Raw genomic sequence first — 15,431 nt, forward strand, 5'->3', positions numbered from 1 at the left:
GTTCATTTTATTAGTAAATAGAATTGAAGTTGAGAATATTTTGATACATTTCACTGTAGGCATCATAGAAATCTTTATTGGCTAGAATATCTTTTCATAAGAAAGATGTATTAAGAAAATTTTTCTTACTATAATGTAGACACAACAGTGTAGCTTGTGGAAGTTTTTAAAATCCATCTTGTAATTAATTATTACACTGTCATTTTTAATTTTGTTTTTCAGATGGATCTGTGGATGCTGAACGTAGCATTGTTACAGACTTGGTCAGTCAAATGGATCCTCATGGAAGAAGGACGATATTTGTTTTGACCAAAGTAGACCTGGCAGAGAAAAATGTGACTAGTCCAAGCAGGGTGAGGGCAAGTTCTTTACTGTGAGACAAAAGATTCTTTATACAAGATCCAGCTGTGACAGGGACTGTTTGTAAAAAAAAAAAAAAAAAAAAGTTCTTATGGAATGCTTTATCAGGGGTATAAAGTATTTAGTAGAAGGATTTTTCTTGGTTCTCCGTAAAAACAAAGTATTGGAAAGTTATAGTAAATTACTTCAGTGTAATTTTGAGGTATAAATAAAATTCCATAATTATAGTTTGCTTTAGAAATACTGAAACTGCTAATGTTGAATACACTACTTTAAATAATTTTGCATGCTGACATACAGTCATTAAACTCATTTGTGGTGTTTCATTTTTTAAATTTTCTATTTAAATTGATTTTCATAAATTAACATAAAACTAGTGACAGTATAGATTCCTTTTGGACCTTACATATGCCTTTTATTGTTGTTGTTTCAGGTAAGCATCACCTTTCCTAACTGATCAAAGACTATGTAAACAGATTTTTATAATAGAGAAGGCATTAGTTTAGGTGTCAGGCGTCAGCATTCTTATCTATGCTCCACCAGTTGGGTGTGTCCATGGGCAAATCTTGTTACTTTTTTGTATCTAGTCAATGCACAATTCAGCCTGTTAGTTTAGTTCAGAGATTTTCAACAGGTGTGATGCAAAAATTTCTAAAACATGCAATACCTGCTAGTCAGGCCCACTGACTTCTTTTCCCCTTAGATTGTCAAATATAAAAACTGACAACAGCCAACACAACAATAGCCATCTGGTGTAAATGAATCAAAATTATACTTTTTTTTTCAGATTGGCAAAAAATGTAACATACTTTTTTATGTGCCACAAAATTTTATGTGTGCCGTTAGATGAAAGAGGTTGAAAGTTGCAGGTCTAGTCCATCTCTAGGGTCATTTTCATCTCTGAAATTCTGTGACTTCAACTTCTGTACATGGTGTTTAGTATCCCTCAAAGAAAGAGTTTTTTTCAAGGTAACATTGTGTGTAAGTTTAGGGTTCACGTCTTAGGTCATGCTCTCTCCTTAACTGTAAAGGAATAAGGTGTCCTGGTTAAGAGCACAGAATCAGTAGCCAGGTTGCTTGCTTTCAAACCCTGCCCTACTGTTTGCTAGCTTTGCAGCCATGGATAAGTTAAGTTTTTAGTGCTTTAGGTGTCCTAGTCTGTTGGAAATAAAGATATTAATGGTACTAGCTCATAAGTTGTGAAGGTTTAATGAGTCAAGTATTTGTTTTAAAAGTGGTCAAAATAGTGCTTGGCACAAAAGTGTTATTTACCTAGTAACTGTCATCTGTTATTATTATTATTATATCTTTATCTCCCATAGAACAACAACTTTTGATGTAGCACTCATCCCTCATTCTGTTGCTTAGAATTCCTCTCCTTTCCATCTGAGACTTTCTGGGACTGTCCCTCTCCGTCAGGGGTTCCCAATACAGATCCTTTCTATTTTTACTGATTGTCTAGAAGGACTCATAGGACTCAAGCACACAGTCATACTTACACCTAAGATTTATTTTCAGTGAAAGAGATGAAGCAAAATCACAAAGGGAAAAGACACAAGAGGTGATGCTTAGAGGAAACCAGGCTCACGTTTTCAAGAATCCTTTCCCAGTAGAGTCACAGAGGACATGCTTAATGCCTCCAGCAACAGGTTGCTCATTAGAGACTCGGCACCTAAGGTTTTTACAGGGGCCTGGTTATGTAGGCGCCCTCAGGTACCAAAATTCCAGATGCCCAAAGGAAAGCAGACGTTCAGCATAAACCACATTGCTTGCACAATGAGCTACTGTTATTTAGGGAACATTTTATATCAATGTAGGGAACCGTTTATTAGTTAAGTTCCCAGATGCCAGCCTAGGACAAGCAGACCTTTTTGAGGACAGCAGCCTCAGGCCTGCTGTGTTAACTCTTTTAACTCTGACCTTGGCTTTGCCTTATTTTATGGGTGAGGCCTGCTGTAGCAGTGTTGGTCCTAACATGGAGAGGGAGGGGGAGAAGTGAGGTAGAAGCAAATTTCTGTGCGTGCTTCCCATCTCTCTTCATTCCTTTCATTTCTTTGTCTTCTTCTCTAGGATAGTGAGTTTGTAATTCTTCTGAAGTGCAATTGAAAACTTATATTAGTCCTTTTTTTATACCAGAGTCAGCGCTAGCTTAGGAATGTGACCTATCTTAGAGCAGGGGTTCTTACATCAGTAAGTCTTCAACTGAATGGGCTTCTGGGAGTAGGAACTCTTTTAAATTGTATGAATGATCTCATTGCAAATGTGCATTTTTCTGGGAGCAAAGTCTGTAGTTTTCGTTACATTTAGAAAAAGATTTTTGACCCTAAAGGAATTGAGAACCAATATATTCAAGTATTTTTTTTAAAAAGAGTAAAAAAAGACAATTCAACTCGTTAGAATTTAGGTATTTGAAGAAGAGTGTGGGGAAATAATAGCAGCTACCATGTATTGAATCTTCTGCATTCAGGGCACTGTGTTAAATATTATTTCAGATAATCTTCTTAACAACCATGTTGAAAATGTTGTAGCCTATTTAGGGCCATATAGCTAGTAAGTGGCAGAGCAGAAATTCACACAGAGCCCTGACACCAAAGCACACTACACATCATTCCAAGTTTTCATTTTGGTACTTGTGTTTTAATAATACATTTTTCATATACTAAAATTAAATGTATTTATTTTTTTCTCAAATAGAAATTCAAATAAATTTTAATACTTTCATATAGATTTTACATATTTAAATAAACATATACATATACAGCAGCATTAAATTTGCTTTCTAAGTAGTATGTAATGCTCTTTAAAATTACATACCTTTATCTCACATTCATTTTTCTCATTTTTATAAATAGATTCAGCAGATAATTGAAGGAAAACTCTTCCCAATGAAAGCTCTAGGTTATTTTGCTGTTGTGACTGGAAAAGGTATGCAAAGATGGATTGCTGGGATTGCTATATGCGAAGTGGTGTTGTTTTCAAGTAGTAAACATTACTTTTCTTAGCGAGAACCTTACCATCATCTTTCCCTAGGAAACAGCTCTGAAAGCATAGAAGCAATAAGAGAATACGAAGAAGAATTTTTTCAGAATTCAAAACTCCTAAAGTAGGTATTTTGCTTGAAAATTTAAAGATTTTATAGTGAGGAAGTAGCTTAAACTAGTAGTTCTCACTTAAAAGTTTGTTTATAGCTGTTAGTTTAACGCTGACTTCTCAGAATTTTCCCCAAGTAGTGATCTGTATCTACTAAGCAAGTCCTCCAGCTATTCTGACAGAATTGAGAGAAATTTGTCACATGGTACAGTGCATGCTGACATAGAAAACTGCCCAAGTGTGGACAGTGAGAGACAACATGGATACCCTGAAATTGTTTTATTTATCAAGTGATTTTTAAAAATCAACATTTACATTTTTAAATACATGTACCCATTTCTCTTACAGTATTGGGGAAAGTTGAAGTGCGGCTGGGGATGCAAAGGGGTATCCCTAAGTAGATATTGACAGAAATTAACAGAAAATTAGATACTAACAGAAAAGCAAAAAGGAAGAGCTAAAGGGCAACTGAATTGTATTCAAACTTTATATGTAGAGAGTCTCTTGAAGTGGAAAAGTATGTTTGCCTCTACATTAGTATAGTAAATCGAGATAGTTCTTATAAACATAATCTTGAGTATTATCTGATGGGATAGGAACTGACAGGTGTATAGAACTTTGCTGTGCAATACTGTAGTCACTAGCCTTGAGTGGTTATTTAAATTTAAATTAGTTAACATCAAATGAAATTAAAACTTCAGTTCTTAGTCACACTAGCCACACATTTCAAGGGCTCAATAACCCCATGTGGCTAGTAGTAGCTACCATATTGGATAGTTCAGAGATAGAACATTTCCTTCATCATAGAAAATTTTATTGGACAGTGTTGGTATAAATATGTATGTGGGTATTCTCATTAGGTTATCATAACAAGCACATTCTCAAACTTAGTGATGGTATGGTCCTTTTGCCATTTTAGTATTCTTTAACTCTTGTTACTTTTTATAGGGCAAGCATGCTAAAGGCACACCAAGTGACTACAAGGAATTTAAGCCTTGCTGTATCAGACTGCTTCTGGAAAATGGTACGAGAGTCAGTTGAACAACAGGCTGATAGTTTTAAAGGTAAGTTGGGTTTTTGAAATAAGGTAACATATTTAGACATTGTTTTAGCTAGCAATCTTAGGCATCCATCAGATTCTTTCCTCCCTTTCTTTAATAGGTACTTTTCAGTTCATTTACTATTAGGTAATGTGTGGAGAGTGGAAAAAGTACAAATCTTCAGTTGTAGTACTACAAGAACAGGGTTTTTCCTTTCAGAGGAAAGATTGCTGGGAGCACATTGTGAGTTTAAACAGATTAGAAAGTTTGCAGTAGTATTTGGGAGAAAGAGCTTAGTAAACTGCAGTGAATTCAGAGTCACCCTTTGGGGGTAGGTGGTGGAGGGGCGGAGAGGAAATGTGTTAGGAATCAGAACAGCCTTTACTTCAGCTAATTCCTGAATCCCATACTTTCCTGCTCCATGGCTTTGTCCCATCGTTTCATTTGGTGAGAGTATACATTTCTCCCCTTTTCTCATCTGGAAATCCTACCTATTTATTTATCCTATTTAGTCCCTGAGCAACCTTGTAAGTATTATTATTATTCCTATTTTATAGAAGGGAAAACTGAGGACAGAGTACCTTACCTAAGTGACACACCCAGAGTCATACAGCAGTAGACCCAGGATTTGAATCTTGGTACAAATACATAGTCCATGCTCTTAACAGCTGTACCAAACTGCTTCAGTTGCATGTTTTGTGGATTGAAAATGTAGAAACTAGAGTCAAGGAGATTAGTTTGGAAAACTTGCAGTAATGGGATTCTGAGATACTGAGAGTCCAGAGTAGTCAAGAGCCATAGATGTACACTCATATTCAGTTAATGGAGAAGATATGCATGTTAGCCTTTAGCCACTGCCTCGGGGAAGAAGGAGAATCCTCTAACTTGAACACCTTTCCTTCTTCTTCAGCAACACGTTTTAACCTTGAAACTGAGTGGAAGAATAACTATCCTCGCCTGCGAGAACTTGACCGGGTAATATTTGTGCACCCCATGTATTTTGAATATATCTAATCCAGCAATTTTCAACTGGGGTGGTATGCTGCAAGAAGTTTTAAAACAATGCAATACCTGACTGTTTTAGTCATGGGCACTGACCTCTTTTCCCTTAGATTGTCAAGTGAAAAATGACAACAGCTCACACAGCAATAGCCGTCCGGTGTGAATGAATCAAAATTATAACTTACTTTCTTTTGGATCGGCAAAAAATACAATATATTTTTTGGTGTGCTGCAGAATTTTAGTACTTAGTTTTTGTGTCCCATGAGATGAAAAGTTGAAAATTACTGATCTAATCTGATATTGCACTCTAACAAAATGTATATTGATGAGCAAAATCTGGTATGCCAAATTGCTTTGGTTTTGACCATTTAAAAATATTTTCTGAGATGAAGAGCATTTTTAAAGGTCTTATAGAATTAACATTTTTATGTCATGTAAACTTTTAAAAATTATACACCAACTTTTTCACCATTTCAACATTTATTGTGGAAGAATAAACTCTAATTTAGTGGGATTTAAATACTGGGGTGTGTTTTTTTAATTTTAAAATGCCACTGGTTGTAAAACAGTGTCGGTTTACTAATACGCTAAATTAATATGTATTGTTACTTTCACATAACATTTGTTATGTGAAAAATTTATCTGAACAGATGTTGTCTGAAAAACTGCATTCAGAATTAAGTGAATAATCCAGACTTGGGGCCGGTTTCTTTGTCCTCGCCTGGATATTGGCTTTTCTGCAAAAGAGACTGGGAGAGAAGAGCATGACTGCTGGTCATGCATGCTTCAAACCTGAGCACATCCTGCTGGCCTGTTGGAGGCCGTGCCTTTAGTTGTCTCTGAAAATTGTGGCAGGGCAAATGGACTCTCTTATGAAAATCTTACTTACTTGTATCTGTATTGCCTAGAACGAATTATTTGAAAAAGCTAAAAATGAAATCCTCGATGAAGTTATCAGTCTGAGCCAGGTTACACCAAAACATTGGTGAGTATCTAACCTTTTCTGGTAGACTTTACTATATGAATTATAATGAAATAATGGTGATAAAGTAGTGATTTATTGCGGCCTTGGCTCATCCCCCAAAACATAGGCAGGAACATAGAAGTATCTAACCACTATTCTGGTCTACCTAATTAAGTATTTAAGTAGAATAAATTATGTATTTATTAAGTATATTTCAGAAGAGATATTCTGAAAGATAGCTTTATTCTCCTCCTTTTTTTTTTGGTAGCTGACAGAATGACTTATTTAAAAAATAATCAGGTTATCGCAGTCCCATGCTCAGAACCTATAGTGGCTTCATAGAGCACAATCCAGAGTTCCCCAGTTTGCCTTCAGAGGTCTACATGATCTGGCCCCACTACCTCTTTACCTCCTTCTGCTCTGCTCTTTACTGCCTTGCAGTTCTTTGGGCAGCTTTATACTCTTTTTAAATCTTGATTTGTCTTAGGTTTTTTTTTACCTTTAATATGTTTTGTACAAATCACTTTTCAAATTGAATCCTATTTGAAGAAGTTTTTAAATAGCAAGTAAATGTGTCCTTTTGAAAAATACTCATGCAAATCTGTCCTTACTACCATTCATTACAAACAGTTTCTGTACCTCTTCTGTTTGCTCAGTTGAAGATTATCAAAATTGCCATACATAGCAATTGTCCAGTCCTTAAGTTTGAATTCAGTATTACTAGTTTTCCCATCTTGGTGCCCTTTCTTCCTCAGGAGTGAACCCTTTTCTCTCTTCAAGTAGTCCAAGTTTGCCTGTTTTCAATCTCCCCTTGTCAAAAAAAGGATTCTGATCTGATCTATACTTATTGATTGATTATGTACAGCACAACTTATCTTTGCTATTATTTGGTTTTTAAGCCAGTTTGTTTTTTAAGTTGCAGGGGATAGATGTATGTGTGTATGTGTGTGTGCACACAGAGAATGAATATAATACTACTTGCCTTACTAGGTAGTATGAGTATAATGTACATAACAGGTGAATTGTAAACTATAATAACTAATAATGCCATTTATGGGAGAAAAATATGATGCTTCTGTAAATTCCTGGCATCATCAAATGGCATGGTTGGTTTTGGTTAGACAGAGCAAACCTGAAATCAAAGTATACCAGCACTAAAGTGAGCCTTGAAGACAAATCTCATTTATTTAGCTCACAGGTGGCTAAGGAGAATTGTGAAGAGACAGGAAGCCTACATTGCCAGATTGCCTGTTGAGAAGGCAAAGGAGAGAACTAGGACAGCTGGCTGCCAGAGATTTATTCTGTGCTCTGCTGGAGCAGATGATTTTGTATATTTTCATCATTTTTTTTTTCAGACTTTATAACTTAACACAAACATAGATCAAAATAGCAGGTCCTAATACTCACTGTTCATGCCACATTGAATTCACCTGCATTGTACCTAAAACGTTTTATTTGTGTGCCATAGTTGATGTTGTCTTAGGTAGTACCTTTTTCTGGATAATGCCTTATGTGATATTTTAGAATGCATGCCTAAAATGCTTAAGATTATTTAAGTCACAGGGATGTTTAATATGCATATGGTGATCTGGAAGCAGTGATATAAGCATTTTATGTCCTAATGTGATAGCTTTTTATTTATTTATAGACATTCAACTATAATTATATTTTAAGAAGCTTATTGGGGGTTTAGGCTTTACATAATGATGCATTATAGTGAGAAATGAGCTCTCAAAATTTTCACGCAATATACCTGGTTATCAGGAATCAATTACTGACATTAAGCAGGAAATATTAGTATATCATTAACATAATGAGACCATCATTGCAGTTTTGTTTTTTTTTATATGTCATTTGGAAGGATAGCTGGCTGGATTTATAGAAACACTTTTTTTTTTTAATATGCTTTTATTGATTTCAGAGAGAAGAAGGGGGAGGGAGAGAGAGATAGAAACATTAAGGATGAGAGAGAGTCATTGATCGGCTGCGTCCTGCATGCCCCTACTGGGGATAGAGCCTGAAACCTTGGAATGTGTCCTGACCAGAAATTGAACCTTAACCTCTTGGTCATATAGGCCGACTCTCAACCACTGAGCCATGCTGGCCAAACATGTAGAAACACTTTTTTTAAAAGAAATGGTACCATGGTATGGATGAAGTTTTGGTGAAAGGTATTATGTTTTTTCTGTTGAAGTTAGAAGAATGAAAAGAAAATGAGAATGCATAGTTGAGTCCCCTAACTCAAATTTGAGGAATTAGAAAAGATTTCTGATAGAATTTGATAGTTAAAGGGTGAAAGGGATATTAAACAACCAGGAGGTGAGAGCAAGGGTGAAACAGGTAGATGAAGGCAGTCACCCCTGGCTTTAGCATAGAAAGAGGCAAGAGGCGAGTGATAAAACAATAAATGTAAGCAAAACATAGATTATTCTGGGCCTTACAAGCCAAGTTCAGAAGACTGGAATTTATCTCATGAGCAGTGGAATCCATTGAGGAGGTTTAGGTCAGATCTGCATTTTAGAAAGATCTTTATAGTTGAGAAAATGGAACATAGGTGGAGAAAATTGTAAGCAAGGAGACAGTTGGCTATTGAAATAAACTACACAAGACATCATAGCAGCTTGAACTTGAATAGTGGTTGTGCAAGTGGAGAAGAGGAGACATTTTGAGATATTTAAGAGGTTACCTAGAAGATAGAATTGACAGGATTTAGTGATTGGATGTATAAGTGATGGAGAAGAGGAGTCAGTTAAACAGTGAGTACATTGATATCCAGTAATTACATTGCAAGTGACTAAAATAGATTCATGTAACAGAACACTATTCATCAATAAAAAGGAGTGAGATATTGATATACATAGCATAAATCTCAATACGCTGAGTGAAAAAAGACAAGAGTACATGCTGTATGATTGCATTTATATAAAATTCTAGAAAATTTAAACTAATCTGTAGTGACAGAAAGCAGATCCAGTCGTTACAGCTTTGGGGTGATGGATAAGTTCATTACTTGATTGTGGTGATGCACAGGTTTGCACATGTGTCAACACTTTAAATATGTGCAGTTTATTGTAAGTTAATGATACTTCGATAAAGCTGTTTTTATAAACTTAATATTATATTTACATTTGGTGTTCTTGAAACTCTTGCTTTTTTAAATTTCAGGGAAGAAATCCTTCAGCAGTCTTTGTGGGAAAGAGTATCAACTCATGTGATTGAAAACATCTACCTTCCAGCTGCACAGACCATGAATTCAGGGACTTTTAATACCACAGTGGATATCAAGCTCAAACAGTGGACCGATAAACAGCTTCCTAACAAAGCAGTAGAGGTTAGGATATAATTTAATTAAATGGGTAAGAAGCATTATCTGAAGGGAGTAGGAGCTGTGGATTTTAGGTTTTATTCCCATCACAGCCACTATCTTCCCTTTTGTCCTGATACTCCATTTATTCTTTATTCCTCGTCTCTGTGTTGGGATTAAGCTCAATGCCGCCACCAGTTACTGCTGTTATAGAACTTTACTGATTGGTATGGTGTTGGTCTGAGGGTATTATTTTTTCTCCCAAAGATAGCATTTAACAAAACTGTCAAAATTTGCCTGAATGTGAACTGTTTTTAACTTCTTCTGTGGATAAAGATTCCATAAGGAAAATGTTTAATGAATAAAACATTTCATGTATTGATTTTCTGCAAGGCTCAGTCATACTTAAATACTCATTTCCTTTGTTGGATCTTGCTAGAAGGTTAGACTAGAAATTATAAGAAAGTGTCGTAAAGAATGCATTTCTGTCACCCATATATCTTGGCCCGACCACTTAGTAGCTGTGTGATCCTTGGGCTAGTTACTTAAGGTTTCTGTTTCCTTGTCTATAAAATAGGGGTGATAATTGCCTACCTCATAGATTGTTGTAAGGAGTAAATGAGATAATGTTGTAAAATACTTAGACAATACCTGGCCCATAGTAATTGCTCAGTAGGTGCCAGCTGCTGTTACGATGGGGTGATGACCATCATCCAGTGATCAGCCATGCATATCACTCTGAAGCATGATTGTTCCAGCTAAGAGTCAGTGCGTCCGGTGTTTCTGTGTGAGGCTGCCCACAAAATTAGAATCAGTGTTAAAAATAATTTTGTTTTTCATACCTACCTTTGAAATAAAATGTCAGTTTCTGATTATTCAGGTGTATTTCACCCCTCTCCTAGCCTGTTCCAGCCCTACCTTCTTCACCTCTGTCTCAGTTTCCTTAAGCCACCCTTTCTAAGAACTGTTGTAGTCGTACCACCTAAACTGCATGCTGCTGACCCCTGGTCAGTTCTCCACACTTTTACCCCTGAAGTAATTAATGCTGCCACCACTTTACTAGCTCTCCTTACTATTGGCCCTGACATTTTTCTGGGCCCTATCTCATGGTAGGATATTTTTATATCCTATGGTCCAAGCAGAGGAAGTGGCCATAGAAGTGGCAGCAATTCTGTCTCTTGCCACTCTGCCCCTTCACGCCTGGGTGTGGTAGGAAGATATGGACATGCTGAAGGTCAGGAAGCATCGATTTTAATACCTCACTGTGTATTCTTGGACATTTACCTTTCTTTATGCTTAATTTATTAATGTTTAAAATGAAGAGCGCTAAATATAAAATACCATTAACTAGCCTACTTTAACTTTAAGTAGATTTAGTTCTTAATTACTTTTGACACTGCTCTTCCTTTCACTATTCATGTAATTAGGAGTTAGCTATGGTACAAGACTGAATAATACTCAGCTATGTTTGAAAATATTGATGCGTTGTTTGCATAAAGGCAAAAGTGTGAAGAAGACTAAATCATTAAGAAATTTTTAAGTTTTGCTGTATGGAAGAAGCAGGCAAACTCAGGTGTTGTAGAAAGTGAAATAAGTGAACTAAGCCTTGACTGGCGAGAGTGCACACCTCATCTAAAGAGGGCAGCTCCTGTCCAGCTCTGGCAGGTGGGGTTCTGAGGGAATGTGGGTGTAGTGTTGCCAGACACTTCCAAAGAGGCTGGAAATGTAGACCTGTATGTGAAAGCTCTTGCTTTTTAAGTATTAGGTACTAATTTTTAAAAATTTAAAACACCATGTATGTCCAACAACACATGTCAAGAGTTCAAGTTGACCCCACTGGCTACCATGTAAGATCTCTAGTCCAGAGTTTGTATTTGATGACTTTCTTATAATGTGGCTTCATATGCATTTTCTGATAAGCTGGATTATCAAGTCTATTTGACTTAATTTCATGTGTGTATTTTTCATGTTACGCATTAAATAAAAGTATGTAGTATAAATTTTTTCTTTTAAATAATTCTAGGTTGCTTGGGAGACCCTACAAGAAGAGTTTTCCCGCTTCATGACAGAACCAAAAGGAAAAGAGCATGATGACATATTTGATAAACTGAAAGAGGCTGTGAAGGAAGAAAGTATTAAACGTCATAAGTGGAATGATTTTGCAGAGGACAGTTTGGTATGTTGTTTATATATTAGGGTGTCAGCCTCATATAGTTATATAGTTTCTCAAATTGATGCTTTTATAGGAGACTATTTTTATATGACTGAATCAGATTCTGAATGTAAAATAGTAAAGGAAAGAAATAGATTTACGATCTGTAATTGACCCTTTGACATTTCTCTGCACTCCTGTAATTGCCTTCTGTTATTTCTTGCTTGGCTATCATTTCAGAAAAAAGTCAAACTTCTCAGTAAACAGGCTTCTATAAACTTCAACAAATTTGTCATCCATTAGCCTGAACTAATAGAGGTTAGCTGCTTCTCATTTTACTCTCCATGGTAATGAAAGAAATTAGATGCATTGATTTTTAGTGGATTTAAGTCATAAAATGTTAGACTCCTAAAATCGTAATGCTAACTACCACGTGTTGATTGCTTGCAAGGTGCCAGAGCTGCTGTGTACTTTGTAAGCATTCTTTTATTTAGTTCTTTTTTTTCCTTCAGAGAATAAACCAACTTTATTTTATAACAGTATTATAGAAAGCAAAACATCATTTAATACAACTTGAAACTGCTATAAATCTAATCTGGCATCATAACTATACATAGGGTCAAAAGCAAAGAGAAAAATATTCATAGCAGTTAGTAAGCCCCTCTCAGGTCTCTGGGTCAGCTCTCAGTGGTCTAGCTTTCTCATACCCATCAAAAAACCACCGCCTCCTTGACTATCTCCTCTCTCTGGTGTCCTTGAACCTGTGTGAATCAAGCTATCTGAAAGAGAGAGGCCAGCTCAATAACAAAAGGTCCGTTTTACATGCAGACAGGGAGGTTTAGTACAAAACAAGCATTCTACACAAATGTTCAAACAATGGGAAGTACTGAAATTTGGACACGTTAAGAAAGAAAGCACTGAGGTTTTAAGCTGCCTGAATATTTTAGTAGAAGGGAAGAAATCGTTTTCTCTTTCTCCTCCCTTATGTTTCTGCGAAGCGTGGGCACTGTGGTGCAGTGGGGTCTCTAAACACAGCACGTGGTCAGTGAGCTTCTTCATAATCCTCCAGTCTGGAGACTCTGACTTTCTACTAACAGTAAAAACTCTCAGGACTGGAAAGTCAAAGGATTCAATAAAAAATATCCCCAATGAATTTCTCAAACAATAGAAAATTTTCAAGATGTAAGAAATGCTTTTAATCCATATTAGTAATTTCTCATAGAGTATATTTACTGCAGTCTGAAACCTGTAATATTTACTGTAATTTGGTGGGGAATTCAATGGGGGGAATCTGGAAGAAGGAAAGTCATTGTCCAAGTCAGTCATAGTTTCCTTTCCCCACAATAGCACCTGTTCCAGTGAACAGCACCTTACCAGCTGGGCTGGCTTTGTTCACTATCATTGGATCAAATGAGTCATATAAAGCAGGTAGTTGTACACAAAGTAAGAAGGAAACAAAGTTCCCTGAGTTAAAAAAATAAAAAATCAAGACTATTTAGACAGAACCAAGAATATTTAGAAGTGGTTATAAAACAAAGTGACGTATTAAAATGAGAGGGAACAGTGTAGACCAGAGCTGCTAAGGTAAGGTTTGGTGTTGGCATTTTAATGCTTCAGCCTTCTGATCATTGTTACCAGCTGTAGCATAAATTCACTGGAGTAGTGGTGTGGCATTAAGACTTGAAATGGCCAAAAGTCTTCAGGTTCACCAAGTTAATGTTGTTTAATAAGTAGATTTCTTAACTTACTCTTCCCCTTCCTCCAACTCAGTTTCTTTGTGCACTACCACTCTTGTGACCGACATGTCCAGGTGCTGCTCTCTGGCTTCCCTGATGGCCCCGGCCAACACCTGGTCACGATCACTATCTGCATCTCCTGTGATCACAATGCATTCCTCAGTTCTTCTTTCAGATAGTCCACCTTTTATAGTCTTGGTGATGGGTGTGGTTGTTGTTGTCAACATGGAATCAAGTGTGATGGTTGTGCAACTCAGTAACTGCACGAGTCACCAGCAGCCCCACTATCAGTATGTGGATACTCCTATGTAATGGTTTTGGTCTCAGTTTGGACAATAGGGACTTCCTTGGTGGAGATTTCTGTCCTTTGTGAGGCATCAGGAATTGTTTCCACTCTGCCTTTACCACAGGTGACTTAGAGCAACAGATAATTTGTGGCAAAACACCAGTGTCACTATGAGACACCTCTCCTTTAACTTCATGCTGCTTGTCCTCTATGTCTTTGCTCACATCTTGCTTGATGGCTCCTTCGTGTACACTCTTCTCTGTATATGTCTCTGGGGCAACTCCATGTTCCTGGGTCACTGATCCTGCTGTGCTTACACTGGCCCCTGCGTGTTTGCTGTGGCTGGCTTCTGGTCCTGCTTCCACCCTCTACTACCTGGGCTGCTCAGCCAGGTTCTCCTCCACCCTTCTGCATTCTCCCGTTCTTCTTCTGTGGTGCCCTCAGTCACAGTGGTGGGACCTTTCTTATTTCCTCTTCTTTGGCCACTACTAAGTTATAGGACTTTTGTCTCTTAAGATGAGGAGGTATGAATTGAGAGATGCCCCTACTCACCCTTCTGCCTCTTCTGGCGGCTTGGACTGCTTTGGCTTTTAGCTTGAGATGATTGGGAATCTTTCCCCTCTGTATCAGATGGCTGTTTCTGCTGGTTTTCTGCCACTGCTTTAGGTTTCTCCTTGGTTGCATCTGCTCCTAACTGGGTCAGATTCCTTCTTTACTTTAGAAGTCATGGTTGCAGCTATGTCAGCACCAGTTTGTAATTGTTTTGCCTCACAGAAGTTGTTTTCCAGCCACAGGCTACCACAGATTGTTCAGACCTTTTGGCAGCAACACAGGAAACTGCCCTTTAAACCCATTCTCCCACAAAAATGTCAATTTCTAGGCCTATTTAGTGCTTAAGCAGTCCTGTCTAATATTGCCATTGGCAAAGCTGGGATACAAGGTGGAGTCAGGAGCCTGTAATTATGAAGCCTGGCTCCTGACTCCACATGTGATAAATCTTTTGTTATGTAGAACATTCTCATCACCATAATCAAACCTTACTAAGCACCTGCTCTGCTCAGACAGTTAAGAGAGGCACTCTTTTTTTTTTTTTTCTTTATTAAAATATCACAGCTATCCCTTTTTCAGGAGAGACTCTTAAAAGATAAGATGAAGCAGTTTTCTAGGAAAATGCATATCTGAGTGTGGTATGGTAGTAATTATAATTTTTGGAAGAAATATTTGTCTTCATATTTGAAAATTATATTTATTCTTGTTAGCTGCCTTATTAAGACTGGCTTTCTGAGAGAATGGTGCCATTTTCATTCAATAATTACAAAATTTGGAAACTAATTTTCTTATAATAAATAACATTTAGTTATGATTGGTTAGACATTTTAAGCTTCCCAACAGTACATTTTTCATTGCTGTTACCAGTGAGATAATGGTTATTTTTTTTTCTCCTCTCTTTTCTGAAAATGCTAACACATAGGTCATATGACAAAAAGGAAAGGTAGA

At 36.9% G+C, this 15,431-nt stretch overlaps 1 protein-coding gene across 4 annotated transcripts in view; it reads left to right on the top strand.

Annotated features, from left to right (window-relative positions):
* The window catches only part of OPA1 (OPA1 mitochondrial dynamin like GTPase), an 83,797-nt gene that overhangs the window by 36,251 nt on the left and 32,115 nt on the right, over window positions 1-15,431 (top strand). For all 4 annotated transcript variants that reach the window (XM_081138520.1, XM_081138522.1, XM_081138519.1 and 1 more), the window contains 8 exons: window positions 223-353; window positions 3,213-3,285; window positions 3,391-3,463; window positions 4,399-4,514; window positions 5,401-5,465; window positions 6,401-6,477; window positions 9,622-9,787; window positions 11,784-11,936. In XM_081138520.1, the coding sequence (XP_080994646.1) occupies window positions 223-353; window positions 3,213-3,285; window positions 3,391-3,463; window positions 4,399-4,514; window positions 5,401-5,465; window positions 6,401-6,477; window positions 9,622-9,787; window positions 11,784-11,936 (854 nt within the window). The remainder of the gene's footprint in view (window positions 1-222; window positions 354-3,212; window positions 3,286-3,390; window positions 3,464-4,398; window positions 4,515-5,400; window positions 5,466-6,400; window positions 6,478-9,621; window positions 9,788-11,783; window positions 11,937-15,431) is intronic.

This window comes from Miniopterus schreibersii, assembly GCF_964146895.1.
Source record: "Miniopterus schreibersii genome assembly, chromosome: 5".
Lineage (NCBI taxonomy): Eukaryota > Metazoa > Chordata > Mammalia > Chiroptera > Miniopteridae > Miniopterus > Miniopterus schreibersii.